The sequence below is a fragment of the Ambystoma mexicanum genome, chromosome 1p (assembly GCF_040938575.1).
Source record: "Ambystoma mexicanum isolate Mex_15411 chromosome 1p, UKY_AmexF1_1, whole genome shotgun sequence".
In the NCBI taxonomy this organism is placed as follows: Eukaryota; Metazoa; Chordata; class Amphibia; order Caudata; family Ambystomatidae; genus Ambystoma; species Ambystoma mexicanum.
The window spans coordinates 971,006,649-971,024,960 of NC_090921.1; the positions used below are offsets into that span (position 1 = coordinate 971,006,649).

The window sequence follows — 18,312 nt, forward strand, 5'->3', positions numbered from 1 at the left end:
CAATCACTATGGAAGAACAGGCTGAGCGCCCTGGAGCCAAGCCAGGTTACGGCCCTTACGCAGGGACCGGCAGAGGCGTAGCCAGGATTATCTAACAAGTGGGGCCTGAATCTAATGTAGTTAGGCCCACCGCAGTGACATTGACATCTGTAAATGCCCACACAGCGGTGCTGAGTGGGCATTTACAGATTTTGGGTGGGCCTTGCCCGCTCAGGCCCTACCCTGTCTACACCTCTGGGGACCGGTAGGGGCTTGCAGGTGCGGAAGAGATATACCCTGCATGGGGATAACTAAGAGTCATATTTCTCATCACAGTTCTTGGCGAGAAGGTCAGTCAAGTGAGCCTTATCAAAGCGGAGGACGATGCAGGGTCGGGGACCCTAAAGCAGGAGAGGAATATCACGGTGCAAATCACTTTCCTTGTAGTGTCGCTTTGCAGGAGAGTGAACCAAGTGACACCAGTGAGGGGGGAAGGCTTGAGAAGGGTTTGACCAGAATAAGTACAGAAGTACGAGCAGATGGAGGGACTCTCCAACCAGTGGCAAGAAAAGGGCCATTGACTGTCTGGGAAAAGCCTGGGACAGTTGTAAAATTCATCTGAGAGACCAGGAGAAGGGAGCCATTCCCCTTGTTTGTATTTGGAACTTATGTTGGAAACCATATCCAGGGGAAGGGAGGCATTCCCCCAGAAGACAGACTAATCTTTGTTGAAGAAGCCAGGGGAAGGTAGTCATTCCCGCTGGCTTGACTTGGCAGGCGAGTAAACTAAGCCAGGCCATCACAAGAAGCAGAACGATACCGGTAAAACCAAAGAAATGTGCATATTGTTTTCGGCCGGCCTGGCTTGGGAAGTGAGTGAACGAAGCTGGCCCAAAAACCAAGTGAGAGGAAGACTAGGGGAAGGGAGACATTCCCCCTGGTGTTGTGAACTGTGAGAACAAAGCAAAGGAAGTCCAGGGGAGGGGAGTCATTCCCCTGGCATTGTGTGGGGAAAAACAGTGAGACCAGACCGCAGCAGGAGGAGGAAGTCATTTTCCTGGTAGTTGAGCTTACAAGGAGGATAAAACCAGTGATCCAGGGGACGGGAATCATTCCCAGTGCAGTGAAGAAATAGTGAACTTTCTAAGTGTTAAATAAACAGCAGTCCTTTGTAAAGGATAGGTATATAGGGATATAGGGATGATCGGTTTTCTCTTTTTTTATACTGAATCAAAGTCTATAGCATTCACCATGCCACCCGTGAGTCAGTCTCCTCCTTCTGCACCCTTACATCTCCTAGATACAACAATGGCTTTACTTTGAGAGTTCTCCTAGATTCAACAGTGATTATGCTCTTAAAGTTCTTCTCGATTCAGCAGTGGCTATATTGTACGTGTCACACGTATTCAACAATGGCTATACTCTTAAACCTCTCCTAGATTCAACAGTGGCTATACTCAGAGTTCTTCTAGATTCAACAGTGATTATATAGTAAATCTCATATGAAATGTTTCCAGGCGCCACAACAAAAGTTGGGGGTGGGGAGGCATAGCAAAACAGTAGAATAAAAAATGTTATATTGGCCTTGTTATAATCCTACTGTTCAAGACAAGGTGGTAAGTGCAGGGGTGGTGGGTAGAGGGAGAAGTGCAGGAGTGGGGTGCACAAAGGGAGGGGGTGGGCAAGTGCTGGGGGAGGCAAAACAACAAGTGCCAGGGGAAAGAGAGGGGGATGGGAGGAAGAGTGCAGTGGACAGGGTGGACCAGGTAAAGGCTAGTCCAGGTAAGGGAGCCAGAGTGCAAGTGCTGGCAAGTAATGGGTTGCCTACTAAAATGTCTGAGTGCAGCAAGATTTAAAACAATCCCATGAGTCAACATAGTAACAAAACCATAGAGCACAGTAAGATTTAAACAATTTATGTAGAACACTAGAACGCAGGGATCACAGCGCTGATCATTGGACACTATGTGGGACCCTGCTGCCAATGATTAGGTTATTGTGAGACAATGTCCTCCCATCTCAAAAAATGGTTTGGACAGGGTCGGGTGAGAATCTTTGTCACAGTGGCGCTTGGTCAGTGAGAAGTTTTTACTGCATATTCTTATCTAACTCTTTAAGAATTTCAGAAGCGTTGTGTTGTTTTATATTGTGGTGATTTTATTTGTACAGTTCAGCCGACAAGTTTTTCGACCCAACGTGTGTCTTTTTCAAGGCTGTTGTTGGTATACAAGTTGTGCCGTTATGTGCATTGTGGATTATGAACAAACACCCGAGTAGTGAGAACATAGGTAAGTGATAGTGAGGAGACCGGTGTCCATAGTGTCAGGTTGGGTGGTAAGTGACATTTATATCATGTTACGCCGATACGGTGCAGTAGCATTTGTTATTTGGAGCAGGGCATACATAATGATTTCATTGCAATGATGTAAGTGATGACCAATTTAGGTGACAATGGGCCTCATTACGACCCTGGCGGAAGACCATGGTGCTATTAGCACCATGGTCCATGCCGGTACTTTACCGACTCCGCCATGGAGAAAGGGGGAATTACCACCCCATTACAAGGTTGGCGGGCGGTAATTCCCCCTTCCTCTATGGCCCTTCCCCATTCCCATTTTTGCCCCATAGGGCTCAATGGGAATGGGGAAGGCGCTAAGTACGGTGCAGCAAATTGCGGCACCGTAATTAGCACCAAGGTCCCTTTGCAGGTCCCTACTTTAACGGCTGGTCTACACCAGCCGTTAAGGTCGGGTCCCGCAAAGGGACCTCGTAATTAGGCGCTAAAAGGTTAACGGCACCGCAGCCTTTTACGGCGCTGTTAACCCATTAGCGCCTGGGTCGTAATGAGGCCCAATGTGTACAATGAGTTGAAATCATACATCAAAGTAGGTTTTACAGGCTTGGTTAATGTTGACATGGATAGACACATTGTTATCACAATGGAAGTAATTAATTTCACGACAAGACGCTTCTGAAATTCTTAGAGGTAGATAAGAATATCCAGTAAAAACTCCTCACTGACCAAGCGCCACTGTGACAAAGGTTCTCACCCAACCCTGTCCAAGATTTGAACAATGCCAGGGGTCAACACAGTGAAAAATAACGTAGAGCGCAACAAGATATTAACAATGCCAGAGGTCAACACAGTGAGAAAACCATAGAGTGCAGCAAGATTCAAACAATTCCTGGTGTCAACTTAGTAACAAAACCATAGAGCGCAGCTGGTTCAACACAATGGCAGATTCTGGTGAAAATAATGTAGTATCATTTAATAGTGGCAAGGTTTCGTGGGCTCAGTTATGGCTGAGCTCCCTACTCTTGCCACATTACCGGGTTGTAGCAGTAGGGTGCTTTGTCAGGCTCCCAGCGTAAACAGGTGCAAACAGGTAATGGGAGTTGCCCTTTGACTCCGTCTCTTTGCCAGCTGCATAGGCAAGGCTGCCCTGTCAGGCCTTCATGTGGGCGGTCAGGTTAGTGGGCAGAAGAGGGTCTGGGAGGGGGTGGACAGAAGGTGAAAATTGGTTCTTTTGGTCAGGGAAAGCACGACAAAGCGTGGATTATGAACAAAGTGCTACCATGCAAGTGCAAAGCCTGCACGGATGGCCGCTGGAGATGAAATGAAAGTCCTGGGGCTGCGACACACAGAGAACTCTCTGGTGCTCTACGCAATTCACCACACATGAGCGGGTGACTGGCCCATCAGGCCTCTATGCGGATGGCAGGGGAGTGGAGGATCGGGGAGGGTTGTGAAGGGAGATGAAAATGGGTTCTTTGTGCCGGTAAAGGCATGACAAAGCGCAGATTATGAGCAAAGCGCTTACTAGGCAAGTGCTAAACCTGCACGGATAGCCGCTGACAGAAATTCCTTCAATGTAATAATGACTTGATTTTGTTATTTTTTCAAATTTATTTATCGAAATCACAGGAAAGGAATGCATTTTTGGTACAAAGACGTGTATAAAATGTAACATTGATAACATAGTGGAGGACATGAGTCCTTGACAATGGGGTGAGAGAATGTGACTTGAAGACCAGATGTTGCAGAGGAAGGTGGAAACATAAACCGGGATCGAGGACAGAACAGAACAACATAGGAACAGGATGGTGGAGGAAGTGCTAAATTAAGCATGGATGGGTGACCTAAAAGTGCTGTAGAGTTTTCTGTGAGGTTAGAGAGATAAGCAGGGTGATAGAGTAACATCGAGTGCTAGGAAACAGGTTCTTCAGAAAGGAGGAAGGCTGTGAGGTTGGATTTAAATAGTGGTAGAGTTGAAGTAGTATCGAGAGGGAGAGTAAGAGCATTCCAGAGCAGGGGAGGGAGGAGAGGGAAAGAGCAAAACGAGAGGAAGATCAGGGGGCTCGAATAGTGGCAAGGAGGTGAGCTGAGGATGATCGTAACGAGCGAGAGCTAAAGTACGGCGTGAGATGAGCAGATGGGTAAGACAGGATAAGTCCATGGATAGTTTTAAAGATGAGAAGAGGTGCATACTTACAAGATAGAAATACTGGGCCCTAGGTTATAGAACAATCCACACAGGATCTTTACAGATCAACCCAGGACCCCATCCAGTGCCAGACCTATTCAACCCTTGCCTTGATAAAGATCCATGAGGTTGAAACATGTGTCAGCTGACCACTACCAGGACTAAGAGTCCACACTTATGGTGAAATAAACCTATACCTTTCAAATAACGCACCAAGAGTGGAGAACCCTTTTTTTCCACAAAATTCAATTTGCAAGGTAGCCAGTAATCTCCCTTTTTTTCCTGAGGTGCATACTTAGCTCTTTGTTTCATGTATAGCTAGCCAATCTGGCGATGGGCAGAGGAGGAAGAGGTAAAGCGCGAAATGTTCAAAAGTGTGCAGACCGTGAAGTTGAGTGCTTTGTGCAGAGGTGAAAAAGCATGGTTGAGAAGGCCATATGGGAGACTGGCAGAGTAGTCAGATCTAGAAAGGACTAAGGAGGAGATTAGCTGTTTAGCAGTACTGAAAGGAAGAAGATGACCGATTGTTCTGATATTGAGGAGGTTGCATCTGGCTGCAGTGGCAGATTTGGGGATAAAGAGGGAGAAGTTGTGAGATGGGTCGAAGATGACACCAAGATTACGAGCAGAAGCAGACTATAAAAAATAGTTGGGAGAGAAAAGAAGAAGACGGGGGGAGAGATAATCTATTTGGATGGGAAGTAGAGCACTTAAGTCTTAGTAGAGTTGAGTATGAGCGATTGAGACTCCATCCTATATTTGATGGCAGGCAAACAGTTTGACATTTTTGACAACAGCTCGTTAGATATGGAGGGAAATGGGGAAGATCTGAGTGTCGTCGGCAAGGAGTTGATAAGAGAAGCCTTAAGAGGAGATCAGGGTGCCAAGAGCTGAAGTATAGAGACTGAAGGTAAGTGGACCAAGGACAGACCCTTGGGGAACACCAACAGTAAGGGGATCATTGGGGACCTAAAGCTGTTCCAAGACACCAGAAAGTGTCTAGGGGCAAGGTATGAAGCAAACCAAGCAAGGGCCTTATCTTTGATGCTAAGGAGAGATAACGTAGTGAGAAGGTCAGAATGGTCGATTGAACGCAGCAAAAAGGTTGAGAAGAATAAGACTAGATGAACGGTTCACATAATGTGTGGAAGATATTAAGTTGCTGACATTGATGAGAGCTGTCTCGGTAGAATGCAGAGGTCGGAAGCCAGATTGAAGAGGGTCCAAGAGGTTGTGAGTATCAAGAAACTCAGTGACTCGATTTAATACTACTCACTCTAGGATTTTGGAATATCGTGGCAGAAGAGAGATGGGACAAACTTTGGCAAGACAGTTGGAATTGAGAACAGGCTTCTTAAGGAGAGGGATGACAGTAGCTGATTTATAGGATGAGGGAAAAGTAGCATTATCATGAGACTAGTTGAAGAGCTAAGTAAAATGTGGAGCAAATCTGTGATGATTCCGGCAGAGTCCAGACAGAATCTCTGCCTAACGTTTCCTCCCAGGTGGCCATGAGAAGGCAACTGCTACCTGATCCTAACCCAGGGTTGGTATTAGCCGGGTGGAGCACCTGAGAGGAGAAGGCCCCCAAGGAATAGGAGGGCTCCGCTTGGAGATACGCGGTATTCATCTTCTTCGGAGGATGAGATATCCTTGATGTCAGGATATCTAATGGCTTGTTGTCAGAGTCAGACTTTCATTATCAACATTTTGGGTACCTTTGGGAATGGAAGATATTGTGATCCGTATAAGAGCAAGAACATCAATACCCTCCCTTTTGAGAAATGAGATCTTACCTTTGATTTAATATGTGAAGTCAAGAAACAACCTTTAATTTCTTTAAGACCCTTATCCAAAGGTATGTATTATGTTTTATCTTTTTAAAGCTTTGTAATAATCTGTATAAAAATAAAAATAAACATTTTTGAAAAAAAGGAGAATGAGAAAGCTGGGAACTTCTAGTCCCATAAGGCCATAGGTACTGGGATGAGGAAGAGGAGCTCAGAGGCACAGAACTGCAATATGCAGTCTAGTGTTCCTGACAACCTACACCTGAGCGGGTATTTTGAGTATTTAAATACCCCTCAGGTGCAGGTGAAAAGCAGTAGCAGTAGTAGTAGAAGGAAACATTATCCACTGCTGTGTATGCAGCCGGGACCATTGTCGTGTTAGTGACGGTTGATGGTGCTGGTAGGGCCATGAGAAGGAGAAGCCTGAGTTGCACAGGTCGCGCAGCAGGAAGCCGTGCTGTGGCAGGTTACCCCGTGGGAAAGAAGCTCTTTCTGCTTCATGTGCCTGGCTCTGGTGGCTGGTGAGCACCAGGAAGCGAAATGAGCAACGTGGGCTTCTGTTCAGAGAGGCATACATGCCAACATTTTGCCACAGCTGGGAGGGAGATTTTGTGACAGAAATCGGGAGAAGGGAATTTTCCCATTGTCTTGAATTGAGGTTACAAATATTTTAGGAGGGAGAAAGTAAAAAAGAGCAACATTTCTGATGAAAAAATCAGGAGTCTCCCACCCAAATCGGGAGGGTTGGCATGTATGGAGAGGCGTGAGACACAGGACTGTGGCCGGAGCCATCAAAGGCTGCAGATTTGACGAACAGACGAACACAGAAGAAGCAGCAGCAGGATACACGGACGCACAGGGAAAGACCATTGAGTTGCCCTTTGAAAGGTGACCCCGAGGCACTCTGTTATAAACCGCTAATATTTTTGACCCAAAACCTTTTTGCAGAGGAAATGAGAAGAGAAGGTTAATAACTATCACTACCCAAGTAAAGGAAGAACAATATTTCAAAAAGGCTGTAACTACTCTTGCCCAAGGAAAGGGGAACAATATTGAATCCAAAGTGCAACCATCAATGGCAAAGTAAAGAGGGGGCAATATTTGAATTAGATAAAAACCAGCATTGCCCAAGCCAAAGAAACGCCTTTGGAAATAAAAATGGAAATAAAAGGGAAAACAGCTTCCCTGAAGAGAGAAACTTGAATGAAAGTTATTACCAGCCATTATCTGGTGTGATAGTGGAAACACAAAAGGTGGCAGGAAGGTGGTGACACTCTCCTTGCGAAGAGTGTCGAGGGGGAGAGGAGCACAACCTGCATTGTATATGGCTTAATCAATCAGTGGAACAAACAGCATCAATGGGAGTTTTATCCTTATGGAAGCAGTTGTGAATTGTATTGTTATTGAAGCTATTTAAAGTCAAAGACTTTATTGACGTTTGAAGTAAACCCTGCACCACAAGGTACTTGTAGTAGTGTTAGGATATTCATCCTGGCAGAAGAGTACTTCACCAAAGGGATTGTTAGAGGTAGTCCTTGCAGTTTAGTGAACTAGGAAGAAGACATTGAAGTACAGCATTGTGGTGAAAGGTTATGGTGGAAAGAAAGTGGTAAAGCACTAATGTGTTTGATGAACTGTGGTAAAACCATTCTGACGAAAACATTGTTGTGTATAAAGAAGTATATAGTAGTTGTCGTTTTTAAGAAAATAAAAACCACATTACAATCTTCATTGGAATAATGAAGACAAAGGGCCTCATTCCGAGTGCGGCGGTCCGGAAACAAGGATGCTGGTAAGCTTGTTGGCACCCTTGTTTCTGGACTGCCACACTACGAGTCTGCCTGCAACGTTGCTGGTGCTTCCGTCGCCTGACTTCCTGCACCACTGGGACTTGTAATGTCCCGGTGGCACCGGGAAGTCAGGTGGCGCATTCAGTGTTTCTGGGTCGGCGGCAACCCTCAGGTGGCACCGGGTAACCCATAGACTTTTGGCTTGACAAAAGAAAACCTGTGAGAACTTTATGTTGAAGAGTGTTGAACTTTGTTTGATTGAATATGAACAGCCATATAAAAATACCTGAAATGCTTTTGTTGTTTGTATAACTGTGAGGGACAGATATCTTTTTGTGTTAGTTTCATAGGCAGGGAAACACACGTTAGGTTGGGGAAAGTCAGGCGTTTAACACACCTTTTTAAGTTAATAAAATGGCTTCTTGTGAAAAACCTTTACCAAGTTGTCCATCTCGCATTTCTGAACCCTCACAAACCCTCAGTGCTATGTGCCTCACAATGTGCAGGGACAGTGGGTTAGTGGGGGTACAGGAAGGGTTAGCCATGAGGAGTAAAGCAAGAATCTCATCAGGGTTGGTAGGGGTAAACAAAGACATAGTAGCAGGAGAGGAGGGGTGGTGGAGTACTGAGCAGGAGGAGGGGATAGAAGGTAAGCAGCAAGGGTACTGCAAATGGTAGAAATGTTAGAAGCACAGTAGATGGCATGATCATTTGCGCAAGAGTGGAGGAGATGGAGGTTTTAGGAGGTGAGAGAATTGAGTTGAGGGATTTTTGGAGGTGACTGGGTAGGGAGGATTGAGATGAAATGAGAGGGAGATAGAAGTCACATTTGGTAGAATCAAGAGCAGAGGAGCAGTTTTAAAGAGTAGTGAGCAAGCGTTGGAGATGTGAGAAATGTCTTGACCTTTGCCAAGTGTGTAGCTTTTTCAGCATTGTTGTTTTCAGGGTGGGGATGATAAGTGTAATCCAATGCCGTGGAGTGGAGGATTTAGGAGTAAATGTGAAAAGAGGGCAGCGAGGAGAAGGGAGCATAGAGAGCAGTGTTAAAGTTAGTGAACTTCAGTGGATGGAAAGGGGAGTTCAGCATAGGAGGAGAGAGAGTGGTGTGGATCAGAGAGGTAGTCAGGGAGTTTGGAGGCGGCAAACGTGCACTTAGTAACATTAGTATTAGATGCAGAGAGTGAGGACGATGCAAGAGTGGATATTGAGGCAAAGACGATTGGGGGAGTGATCGGGGGAGATGGAGTGGTGGAGATATTAGAGGCAGAGAGTTGAGAGATGAGAATAAGGTTGAGGGAGTTTCCATTTGAATGGGTGGGGATAGAGTGGACAGAAGAGAGTGAGTGGTTAAGTAGAAGAGAGTTAGAGTCAGTGGATAGAGCAGCAGAGAGACAGAGGTGAGGTTAAAGTCACTAATGACAATGAGGTGGTGATACAGAGAGTGTCAATTAGTTGGGCGAGGTGGTCATAGAATTGACCAATGCCGCAATCCTACTCCTCCTAGACCTCTTAGCGGCCTTTGACCTGGTCAGCCATGAGGTCCTCTGTAATCACCTTGCCACCGCAGCCCACTTCTCCTCCTCTGCCATCACATGGATACAATCCTTCCTGGAAAACAGAACCATACGAGTCTTTTCCACTACAGCTGCAGCAGACCCCATCCCCATCACATGCGGGGTCCCACAAGGTTCTTGTGTCTCCCCCACTTTGTACAACATATTTACAAAGCCTCTATTTGACCAACTGGACCATCTGGGTGTCACCTACACAAACTACGCAGATGACACCCAGATACTCCTCACTATCTCTGGTAATTACCAAGAAGACTCCGCCCGGATCAACAAAATATTCTCCATCATTCAGGCATGGATGGCCTCCCATGGTCTCTGCCTGAATGATGAGAAGACAGAGCACCTAATTGTCGGTTCCCCCAACACTCTAACTAAACTTGACCCTAGCTATAATAACATCACCATCGATGGTCATTCCATTCCCATAGCCAAAAGCGTAAAAACCCTTGGCTTCTATCTAGATGCCAGCACCAACCTTAGCTAACACACCAATATGACCGCCTCAGCCGCTGCCTATACCGGCAAGCTCATTAGGGCCAGCAGACCCTTCCTATCACCCAACAGCTGCCCCACCTTTGCCAGGGCCCTAATACAATCCAAACTGGATTACTGTAACAGCCTGTACCTAGGTGCTAATCAATCCGTACTCAACAAATTGCAGGTAATACAAAATAACGCCTTGCGCGCAGCCCTCAACATTCCCAGACAAGAGCATATCTCTGCCACTAGGAAAGCCTGCAAATGGCTATCCATACGCCAAAAAATTGATCTAAAAATCATCTGCCTCACGTACAAAGCCCTCAATCACCTAGCACCACCTTATCTAGCTAATAAACTCACCCTGAAACCTGCCACCAGATTCACCAGATCCTCCAACACTCTTTGCCTACTAGTGCCCAGGTTCCACCTAAAAAGAGCTGGAGGGGTAAGCTTCACAGTGCTTGCCCCCCAACTCTGGAACCCCCTACCGCTTAACATCAAAACTGTTGAATCCTTCCAGATCTTTAGGAAGCAGGTCATCAGCTGGCTGCTAAACAAAGAATAACACCACTAACTCTAGACCCGTGCGGATACTGGTTTAGACACTGTATTTATTCTGAAAATTGTATATTGTACGTACTGCATATGTTCTGTTTATTGACCTCTGTATATATATGTATATATTATAAACCTGTACGAAGTATGCATCACACAGATACTTCTCAACTCTGTAACCAAACTCTTAAGCGCCCTTCTACCTCTGGGTTTGGAGCGCCATACAAATAAAATAAACAAACAAACAAACAAACAAGACCTACTGGAACAGGTGGCCAATAAAGAGAGATAATATGCATGCCGTAGGGGGCAGTGATTGTGGAGATAGTATATTCGGAAGAGGGAGAATTAGCAGGAGATAGGACGTTTGGAAGATGAAAACAGTCCTACACCACCACCCCTGCGAGTGAGGAGGGATGAAGGTGTAGGCAGGGTCATGAAGGGCAGCAAGGGTTGCAGAATCAGAGGGAGAGATCCAGGTTTCGGCAAAGGATAATTGAGTCAAGTGAATGAGAAAGGAAGATGTCAGAGGTGAAGGACGTTTTATTACAGGCATTTCAAGGAGCAATAGAAAGAAAGCACGATGTAGAAGCATAGCAACATTTAGTCTGAGAAATAGAGAGGCACTGGGGTTATATGCCCATAGAGGAAGTGTAACGAACGCTGGGGTTGGAGTATGTTTTGTGTATAAAGTGAGTACTGTAGTGAGAAGAGGGGGCATCGGGGGGAAGAGATGATAGGGATGGGAAGAGAGTCGAGATGGCCCTGAGCGGAGGAGAGTGAAGAGAGAAGTAGAAGGGAAAGGGATAGCATTAGAATTGCATGGTGAGGCTGCGAAGAAGCAATAATGGGTACTTGCAGAGAAGTAGCAGGACACAGCAAAGCAAAGGCTCATAGGTTAGAGGCTGAGGGAAGAAGGCTGGGAGATTTCACTTTACTTTAACGCCCTTAACTAAATATGCACATGGGCTGGACACCCATTTGAAGCTTCTAAACTATGTCACAGGGCAAAGTCACCTTAAGATGACCGCCGCCTTTGGGACCTCTGGGACCCGGGTCACGTGATCAGAGACCAGTGCCCCCCATTCCATCATGGCTGCCATTTACACTGAGGCAGGTGTAACAGCTGATCCAGGCTGCCTTCCTAGGACCTGGCCCTGATTGGCTGGCCTTTTGCTTTTCATGGAAGGGGACAACAGAGACGGCATGTATCGCCGGCCCCCTCAAAGGGCCTCATCTAAGTGCCATGTCAGGCCCTTCCCTGTCTGGCCTGTCGGGGCCTGGAAGGCCGGGGGACTTCTAATAATTTCTCTGCTTCTGCGTTGTGTGCTCCCTTGGATATTTGAACTCTGGTGTGTTCACATCTCTGCACCCTCCACTTTGCACTGCATCGTGTGCTCCTTGGTATACTCTATCCTAGGAGTATTTTGTTCTACATCGACTTCAACTGTACACCCCCACCCCATTTTTCAATCATTTGTGTGTTGTTCGGGCAATTTCCAATCTAGGTGTGTTTAACAATTGTACACCCCACCACCCCCATTTTGCATTGCATTTGTGTGTTTGGGCAATTTCGAATCTAGGCGTGTTTAACAACTGTACACCCCCACCCCCTTTTGCTTTGCATTTGTGTGCTGTTTGGGCAATTTCGAATCGCTTTGCCTTTTTCATCTCTGCACATTCCATTTTGTACTGCATATGTGTGCCTCTTTTTTCTGCTTCTCTATCGCGCTATCTTGGTCATCCCTCCTTCCCTTCCTCCCCTTTATTTATGTCACAGCACTTGCACTCTCTGAAATGCCGTTAGGCCTAGTACGACAGTTTGTTCTATGTTTTTGAAAAATATTCTTTTGTGTTCTTTGTCCGTGCCATTTTTCACTCTTATAGCACTTGCCCATTGCGAATGACTCAAGGCCCAGTAAGAATGTTTTATTGTATTTACCCCTTGTTCCTTCCCCTGCCTTGAAGTGTTTTTAAACACTGTTTATGTGTATAGGCACTTTACAAATGACCAATAAAAAATAAAAAAATGGAGGCAAGTCCATGGGAAAGCTGGGAGCAGTGCTAACTGGGAGCAGGAGTTGTTGCTTGAGGTGGAAAGACCTTTCAAAGATGGCAGTTTGCGGTAAGGTGTAACCTGAGCACCCCGTAGATAAATCATGGATGCTTCTTGTAGGTCACCCGACCTCTGCAGGGAGCCTCAACCAGATGGACTGAGTGCCCCTCATTCCTTGCTACTGTGTGCTTTTGCATCTAAGGGCTAAGACCAGGCTACAAAAATACAAGTGGTAAATCAAACAAATAACTCTAAATGGAAAACATGGAGCTGGGCAGGGTTGAGTGAAACAACTCTACAATAGGGTGAGGAAAAGTGTGTGCTTCAGGTGTCATTTTTGCAAAAATCCAAAATTTCATTTAAATGGGTGCTAATGGGAGAAATCGTTAGCCAATGAATGCTGCCATGTGTACAGAAAGTGGGAAAAGATGAAGAGCTGGAACACTGAGCCACATAGAAACGCGTTAATTCCTTAGATGGGGAGAGCAATCATTTAGCAAGTTGGTGCTTAACAGGGAGACATGAAGGGGCCTCTGTGCGGTGTTCGGAGAGAAGCAAGGTGCTGCCTTAAAGTGGGATGAGAAATAAGACATTATGGGGCACCCTTCCAATGAACAGAATTAGGCAGTAAAGCCTTGCGTGGCAGGCTTTAGTGATCTGTATAAGGAAGGTTATCTCTGATGCACCTTTGCCTCCGTTGATTTTAATGGCACACCCTTCTTTTTGCTGGTTTTTGTAGCCACCCTGACCCTTTGAAGGCAAGTAAAGCCTTCAGATTAACTTCTATTGCACTTTGCTCATTGTTATATGTGAATTGACTACTCATTCAGACTGTTAGTACTGAGAAACTTTGATTCTCCTTGTAGTCTTGTATTTTGGCAAATATCTTACAGTGCAGTGCAATGGGGATATTTCGTATCCTCATAACTTCTTATCTTTTGGGGTTTTGGTACATTTTTATATGTGCCTAAGACAAGCTGGTGGCATCAGTAAAACCTTTACCCTTTTTACTTCACTATACTCGAGCACTTTCGTGTTTACCGCAAATCAATACTAAAGGTGGCTAGCAGTTAACGATAGCCGTGCCACAAGGTTTCTCATTTATTCTTTGCCCATATTGTAGTCTGGCCTTCTTCCTGGGCTCACGGGTCAGAAAATCCTATTTAAGGTCACACGCTTGTCAGGAAAAGCTGCTGTTTGCGCAGGCTAGTGAGTGTTTGTGTGTGTAAGCCCAAGAGAGGGATCTGGGGCTGTCTAGTCCCTTTCCACATTCCTTGGTGCCAGAGATTCTGCTGCTGGGTGGATGTGAAACCAGTACTTGTCCCCGATTGGACAACTACTTGCTGTTTGAATGTAGCAGATCCTTTTCATTGGTGTGCTTGGACTTGCTTTCAGTCGAGAATCTGGATAAGAGGAGGACTCCTGCAGGCATTATTTAATTATTGAGATCTATGTTGGAGCCAAGAATCCTATGACGAAGAGCAGCCCGCTGACAACCCGAGGATGACATCTGCAGTGGACCGCTTTATACTGATTACTCACAAGTGTTTAAGAAGCACAGCCCCAGTTTACTTGAAGGAAGATTTGGCATTAAAAGATAATATACATAACTTGAGATCAAACAACTCCGTACAACTAAAAACTCCTGCCTGCAGACTTTTGCAGGTCAAGAAGGGAGCTTTTATCGCTGCAGCCCCCGTTGCATGGAACACAATTCCCTTGAGTCTTAGAGAGGACATTTCTACACTTGTCTTTACAAAAAAACTAAAGACATTCCTGTTTAGTTAGAATGTTAATTTCCATCTATGCATTGGACTATATCTGCTGATATCGGCTTTGTTTGGCCTCACTTGGCATTCGCTTTCTTCCTTCGGTTATGTGTGTGTGTGTGTGTGTGTGTTTGGCACCCTTAAGCCTCCGAGTCAGTGGTGTGCAATATAAATCAATAAAGTAAAGTAAGCCTCCTCTCCCGTCACTGGCTTGGTGAAGCCCTGCTCGTCTGCAAGATCTCAGAAGACCCATGTCAGTGCTTCAGCCCTTGGACTAGTGGGACTAACTAGTCTCACTGCCTACTCAAGTTTGCATACCCCAATATCCTTCAGAAGTGTTCCTGGACTGACCAGGACCCTCGTGGGCTACCTCGCAGAGACGTCGCCATTCCGTGTATAAGTCGGGAACTTTGGTGGTCGCCAGCTAGTGCCTTAAGTCACCTTCTCCTGAAATGTCATCAAGGGAACCTGCTCTCGAGCTGCGCCTGTGACCCCGACTGGAAGATCGCCCGTTGTCGCCTGAAAGTGGGTGACTGCTGCTGGTACTTGCTTTCCTCTATCCCGTGAAATGTCCTGAAAGAGTCTGCATCATGGAAGTCTGCATTTCTTCATCCTCTGGTGTTGCATCTTGAAGTTGTACCCGACCGGAAGAAGCACTCGAATCTGCAACCCGTGGGTACCCTTTACCCGAACAATGGACGGAAGAACGTGCCCCCAGCCACCCCCAGATGATCCATCATGTGACCTGGATCTGAGCCAGAGGGGTAAGTGAACGCAACTGTTCCTGCACCCCCCACCCCATCTTCTATAGGATAACATTAGGTGAACAGCCCTTTGTCTCCTAACTCCCTCCTTACTTACCTTTGAGGTCTGAGACCACACTCACTCACTCCTAAATTATTGACTGATGCATTGTAAGCGTACCTACTGGTGAATGAATATATTTGTGATATATGGTTTTGTATGATAATACCACATGTAAGTTTCATTTCTTAGTGTGTTCTTAAAGGCCTAAAAAATTACTGGATTTTTAAACATACTCTCTAAGCTGAATTATTGTGTTTTAATCTGTGTGAACTCATTGGGACCCTAGACCCCTCTCAGTCACGTTTAATATTAAGCCTTGACGGCTCTACAACGATACCTTGATTGGGTTTTGGCTAAACTCTTAGACTCCCTGTTCGCCATATGTTTAATGAAGCTAAAAGAAAGCATTGGAGAAGCTGAGTGCAATATCCTGGAGCAGGTAGGATTTCACAATGGAAATACAAAGGAATATTTAGGGGAAGCGAAAAGATAACCCTGAAATCCAAAACAAGTACTCAAGGAATCCTGAAAGGCCCAGATAGTACATTAGTGGTAGGAGATAATCTGGAAAGGGTGAGAACTTTTATGTGTGAAAGGCAAAACAACAGAGGAGAAGTAAACATACTCATTTCCTTCTTCCACCGTCTGGAAAAGGATTTGGAGTCCACCCCGGCTAATGAACTCCTGAGCGAACGTGATGTCTGAGGCGAGGGTGGCAAGCCTCTTGAGAGAGTCCGACTTCACATCCTGGTTATTGCTCTGAGCTCCACTGTGGAGCCTTAGGGCTTCTTGATCCTGCCAAGAAAAAATGACATTAATATCAATGGATACACATAACTCAACCAGAGGGATAACAGAGAAGCAAGAGGATATCATGACAGAAAAATCACAAATTTACAACAATAGCACATTAGACCAGAGGGACCACATACCTAAAGCAAAAGTGGTTCAAACACCTAGTGCAAAGGAAGGCCAGAGTGATCACACATCTAAAAGAAGGAGAAATTAGACCAGATAAATGACATAACCAGAGCAAGAAGAAATCAAACCAAATTAGATGATTACCAAAGAAAATTAGTAAAAAAATAATGTACTAGGCAAGAAGACATTGCACCAAAATAAGAAATTCCAAGGGGTAGACAGAATCCCACGAAGATGATCAAAAGTTAAGACAAAAAGGAAAGCAGGGCAGTGATCATATATTGCATTAGTTGCACAAAAAGGAAATTCAGAAGTAAGTTATCTATGAACCAATACAGTGCAGTAAGAAAGAAATCTAGTGAGCAAAAGAATGTGAGCAAAAGAGCAGGTCTGTGCAGAAGAAACAAGCAATAACGCATGATAGGCATCGAGAGGGTGTACGAACAAGTGGGATCAAGGGTGATTGTGAACACAGGAGCCTTAATAAGCAAATGCTAGAGCAAATAAAAGGCATATGAGATACTTAGAGCTGGAGTGAGGAGAAGCAGAAGACTTAGTCTGGTGAAAAGGGCATCAAGACCAGAGAGTAATGCAGTAACTACAGTAATTTGGGGACAGAGCCAAATAGCATTTGACACTATACTGGTGAGGAAGGAGAGAACAAGTGACTGGTAAAGTTAAAGCCTACGAGAGAGGAAGCCTTAGCTAGAAGGGAAAATGAAACACAACTCAGAGAAAGACCAGTCTCTAGGCATAATGAGGGTGACCAAGAATTGGCTTGAGGGAGGCGGAGAAAGCAAATTAAAAAAGAGGAAGCCAGAGTATGATTTAGAGGGACAGACACATAAATACAAGAAAAGCAAGAACTAGCTTGAGCGAAATATGGGATTGAATGTGATGGGAATTGAGTTGGGTTAGAGCTAGAGAAAAGGGAAGCAAGACCTAGAGAGAAAAAAGCTTGGGAGTACAAATGAGAGCTAGCATTACAGGACACAAAGGCAAGGGTGGGAGGAAACAGGGGATAGGAAACAATTTGTGAGAAAGTAAATATAAAATCAATTAGGCAGAAAGGGGTAGAAAGAACAAAGCAGGAAGGGCCAGAAACACAGAAGACAGAAAGGAAAGAGGCGGATCAGTGAGCTAGACATGGAATGGGCATGTGCCATTAAGAGATGGCACTAGTGAGGGAGAAAAACATGCAACCATCAAGGTAGGACAAAATAGCACCAGCAAGATAGGAAGGGTTGGAATCAATCACTAAGCGAATGGTACGCAAGCAAAGCAGACATAGGCACAACTGGAGTGGCAGGGAGGTGTGAAAGCAACACGTAAGGGAGGGTTCTAAACACCAAGGCAAAGAGGGAAGGAATCAGCAAGGCAAGAATGTGCCAGCAAGGCAGAAAGTAGCACAGGACAGGAAGAATGGATGCGGAAAACACAGCAGGCGGATCTAGTAAACCTGCTGGCAGTGGAACCAGAAAGTAGGGAAGTGAGGGACTAACTGAGGATGAAAAAGACAGAGCCAGTGTGGCAGATAGCCTCACAACTTCGCAATCTGCTCAATGGCGTAAGGGAAGGGAATTTGATGTGGAGGGAATGGGCTGGCATGTTTTTACAGCAGAATTAATCATGGAAGCTCAATCTGTGGTCTTTGAACACAACAGATCACATTATGTTTGGAAACAGTCATGCCGTATGTTAGCAACTGTACCATAACAAAGGTTGTGAGCACACTTATCTAGTATCCTGTCCATGGATACAAAGCAGGATGCTAATTCTGGATGTGGAAGAAGCATGTAAGCAATGGCCTCAAATGTAAAGGTGGGAAGGGAGAGAAAGAACAAGAGAAAACAAAGCTAGAGGCAGCAAAAGAGGGGAAGGAATATAGCATCAGTGGACAGGTCAGAACAATTAGGAAGAGTGTGGGATTTTTTTCACACCGGTGCAGTGGTCAGTCGAAGAATGCTGCCGTTCTTAATCTCCATACGATTCTAGGGGGAAAAAATCATTTACAATAAGGTTAAAAGAGGACAAGATTGTCAATTGTAAAGAATCTGCAGATCATCGAATTCCCAGTTAGTGATGAACTGGACGGTGGATAGACACAGTA

General features: G+C 45.3%; 1 protein-coding gene across 3 annotated transcripts in view; it reads right to left on the reverse strand.

Moving 5' to 3' along the window:
• The window catches only part of ELMO3 (engulfment and cell motility 3), a 593,731-nt gene that overhangs the window by 287,918 nt on the left and 287,501 nt on the right, over positions 1 to 18,312 (reverse strand). For all 3 annotated transcript variants that reach the window (XM_069653870.1, XM_069653880.1, XM_069653889.1), the window contains 2 exons: positions 18,143 to 18,193; positions 15,907 to 16,076 (listed from right to left, as the gene is read on the reverse strand). In XM_069653870.1, coding sequence (XP_069509971.1) covers positions 15,907 to 16,076; positions 18,143 to 18,193 — 221 coding nt within the window. The remainder of the gene's footprint in view (positions 1 to 15,906; positions 16,077 to 18,142; positions 18,194 to 18,312) is intronic.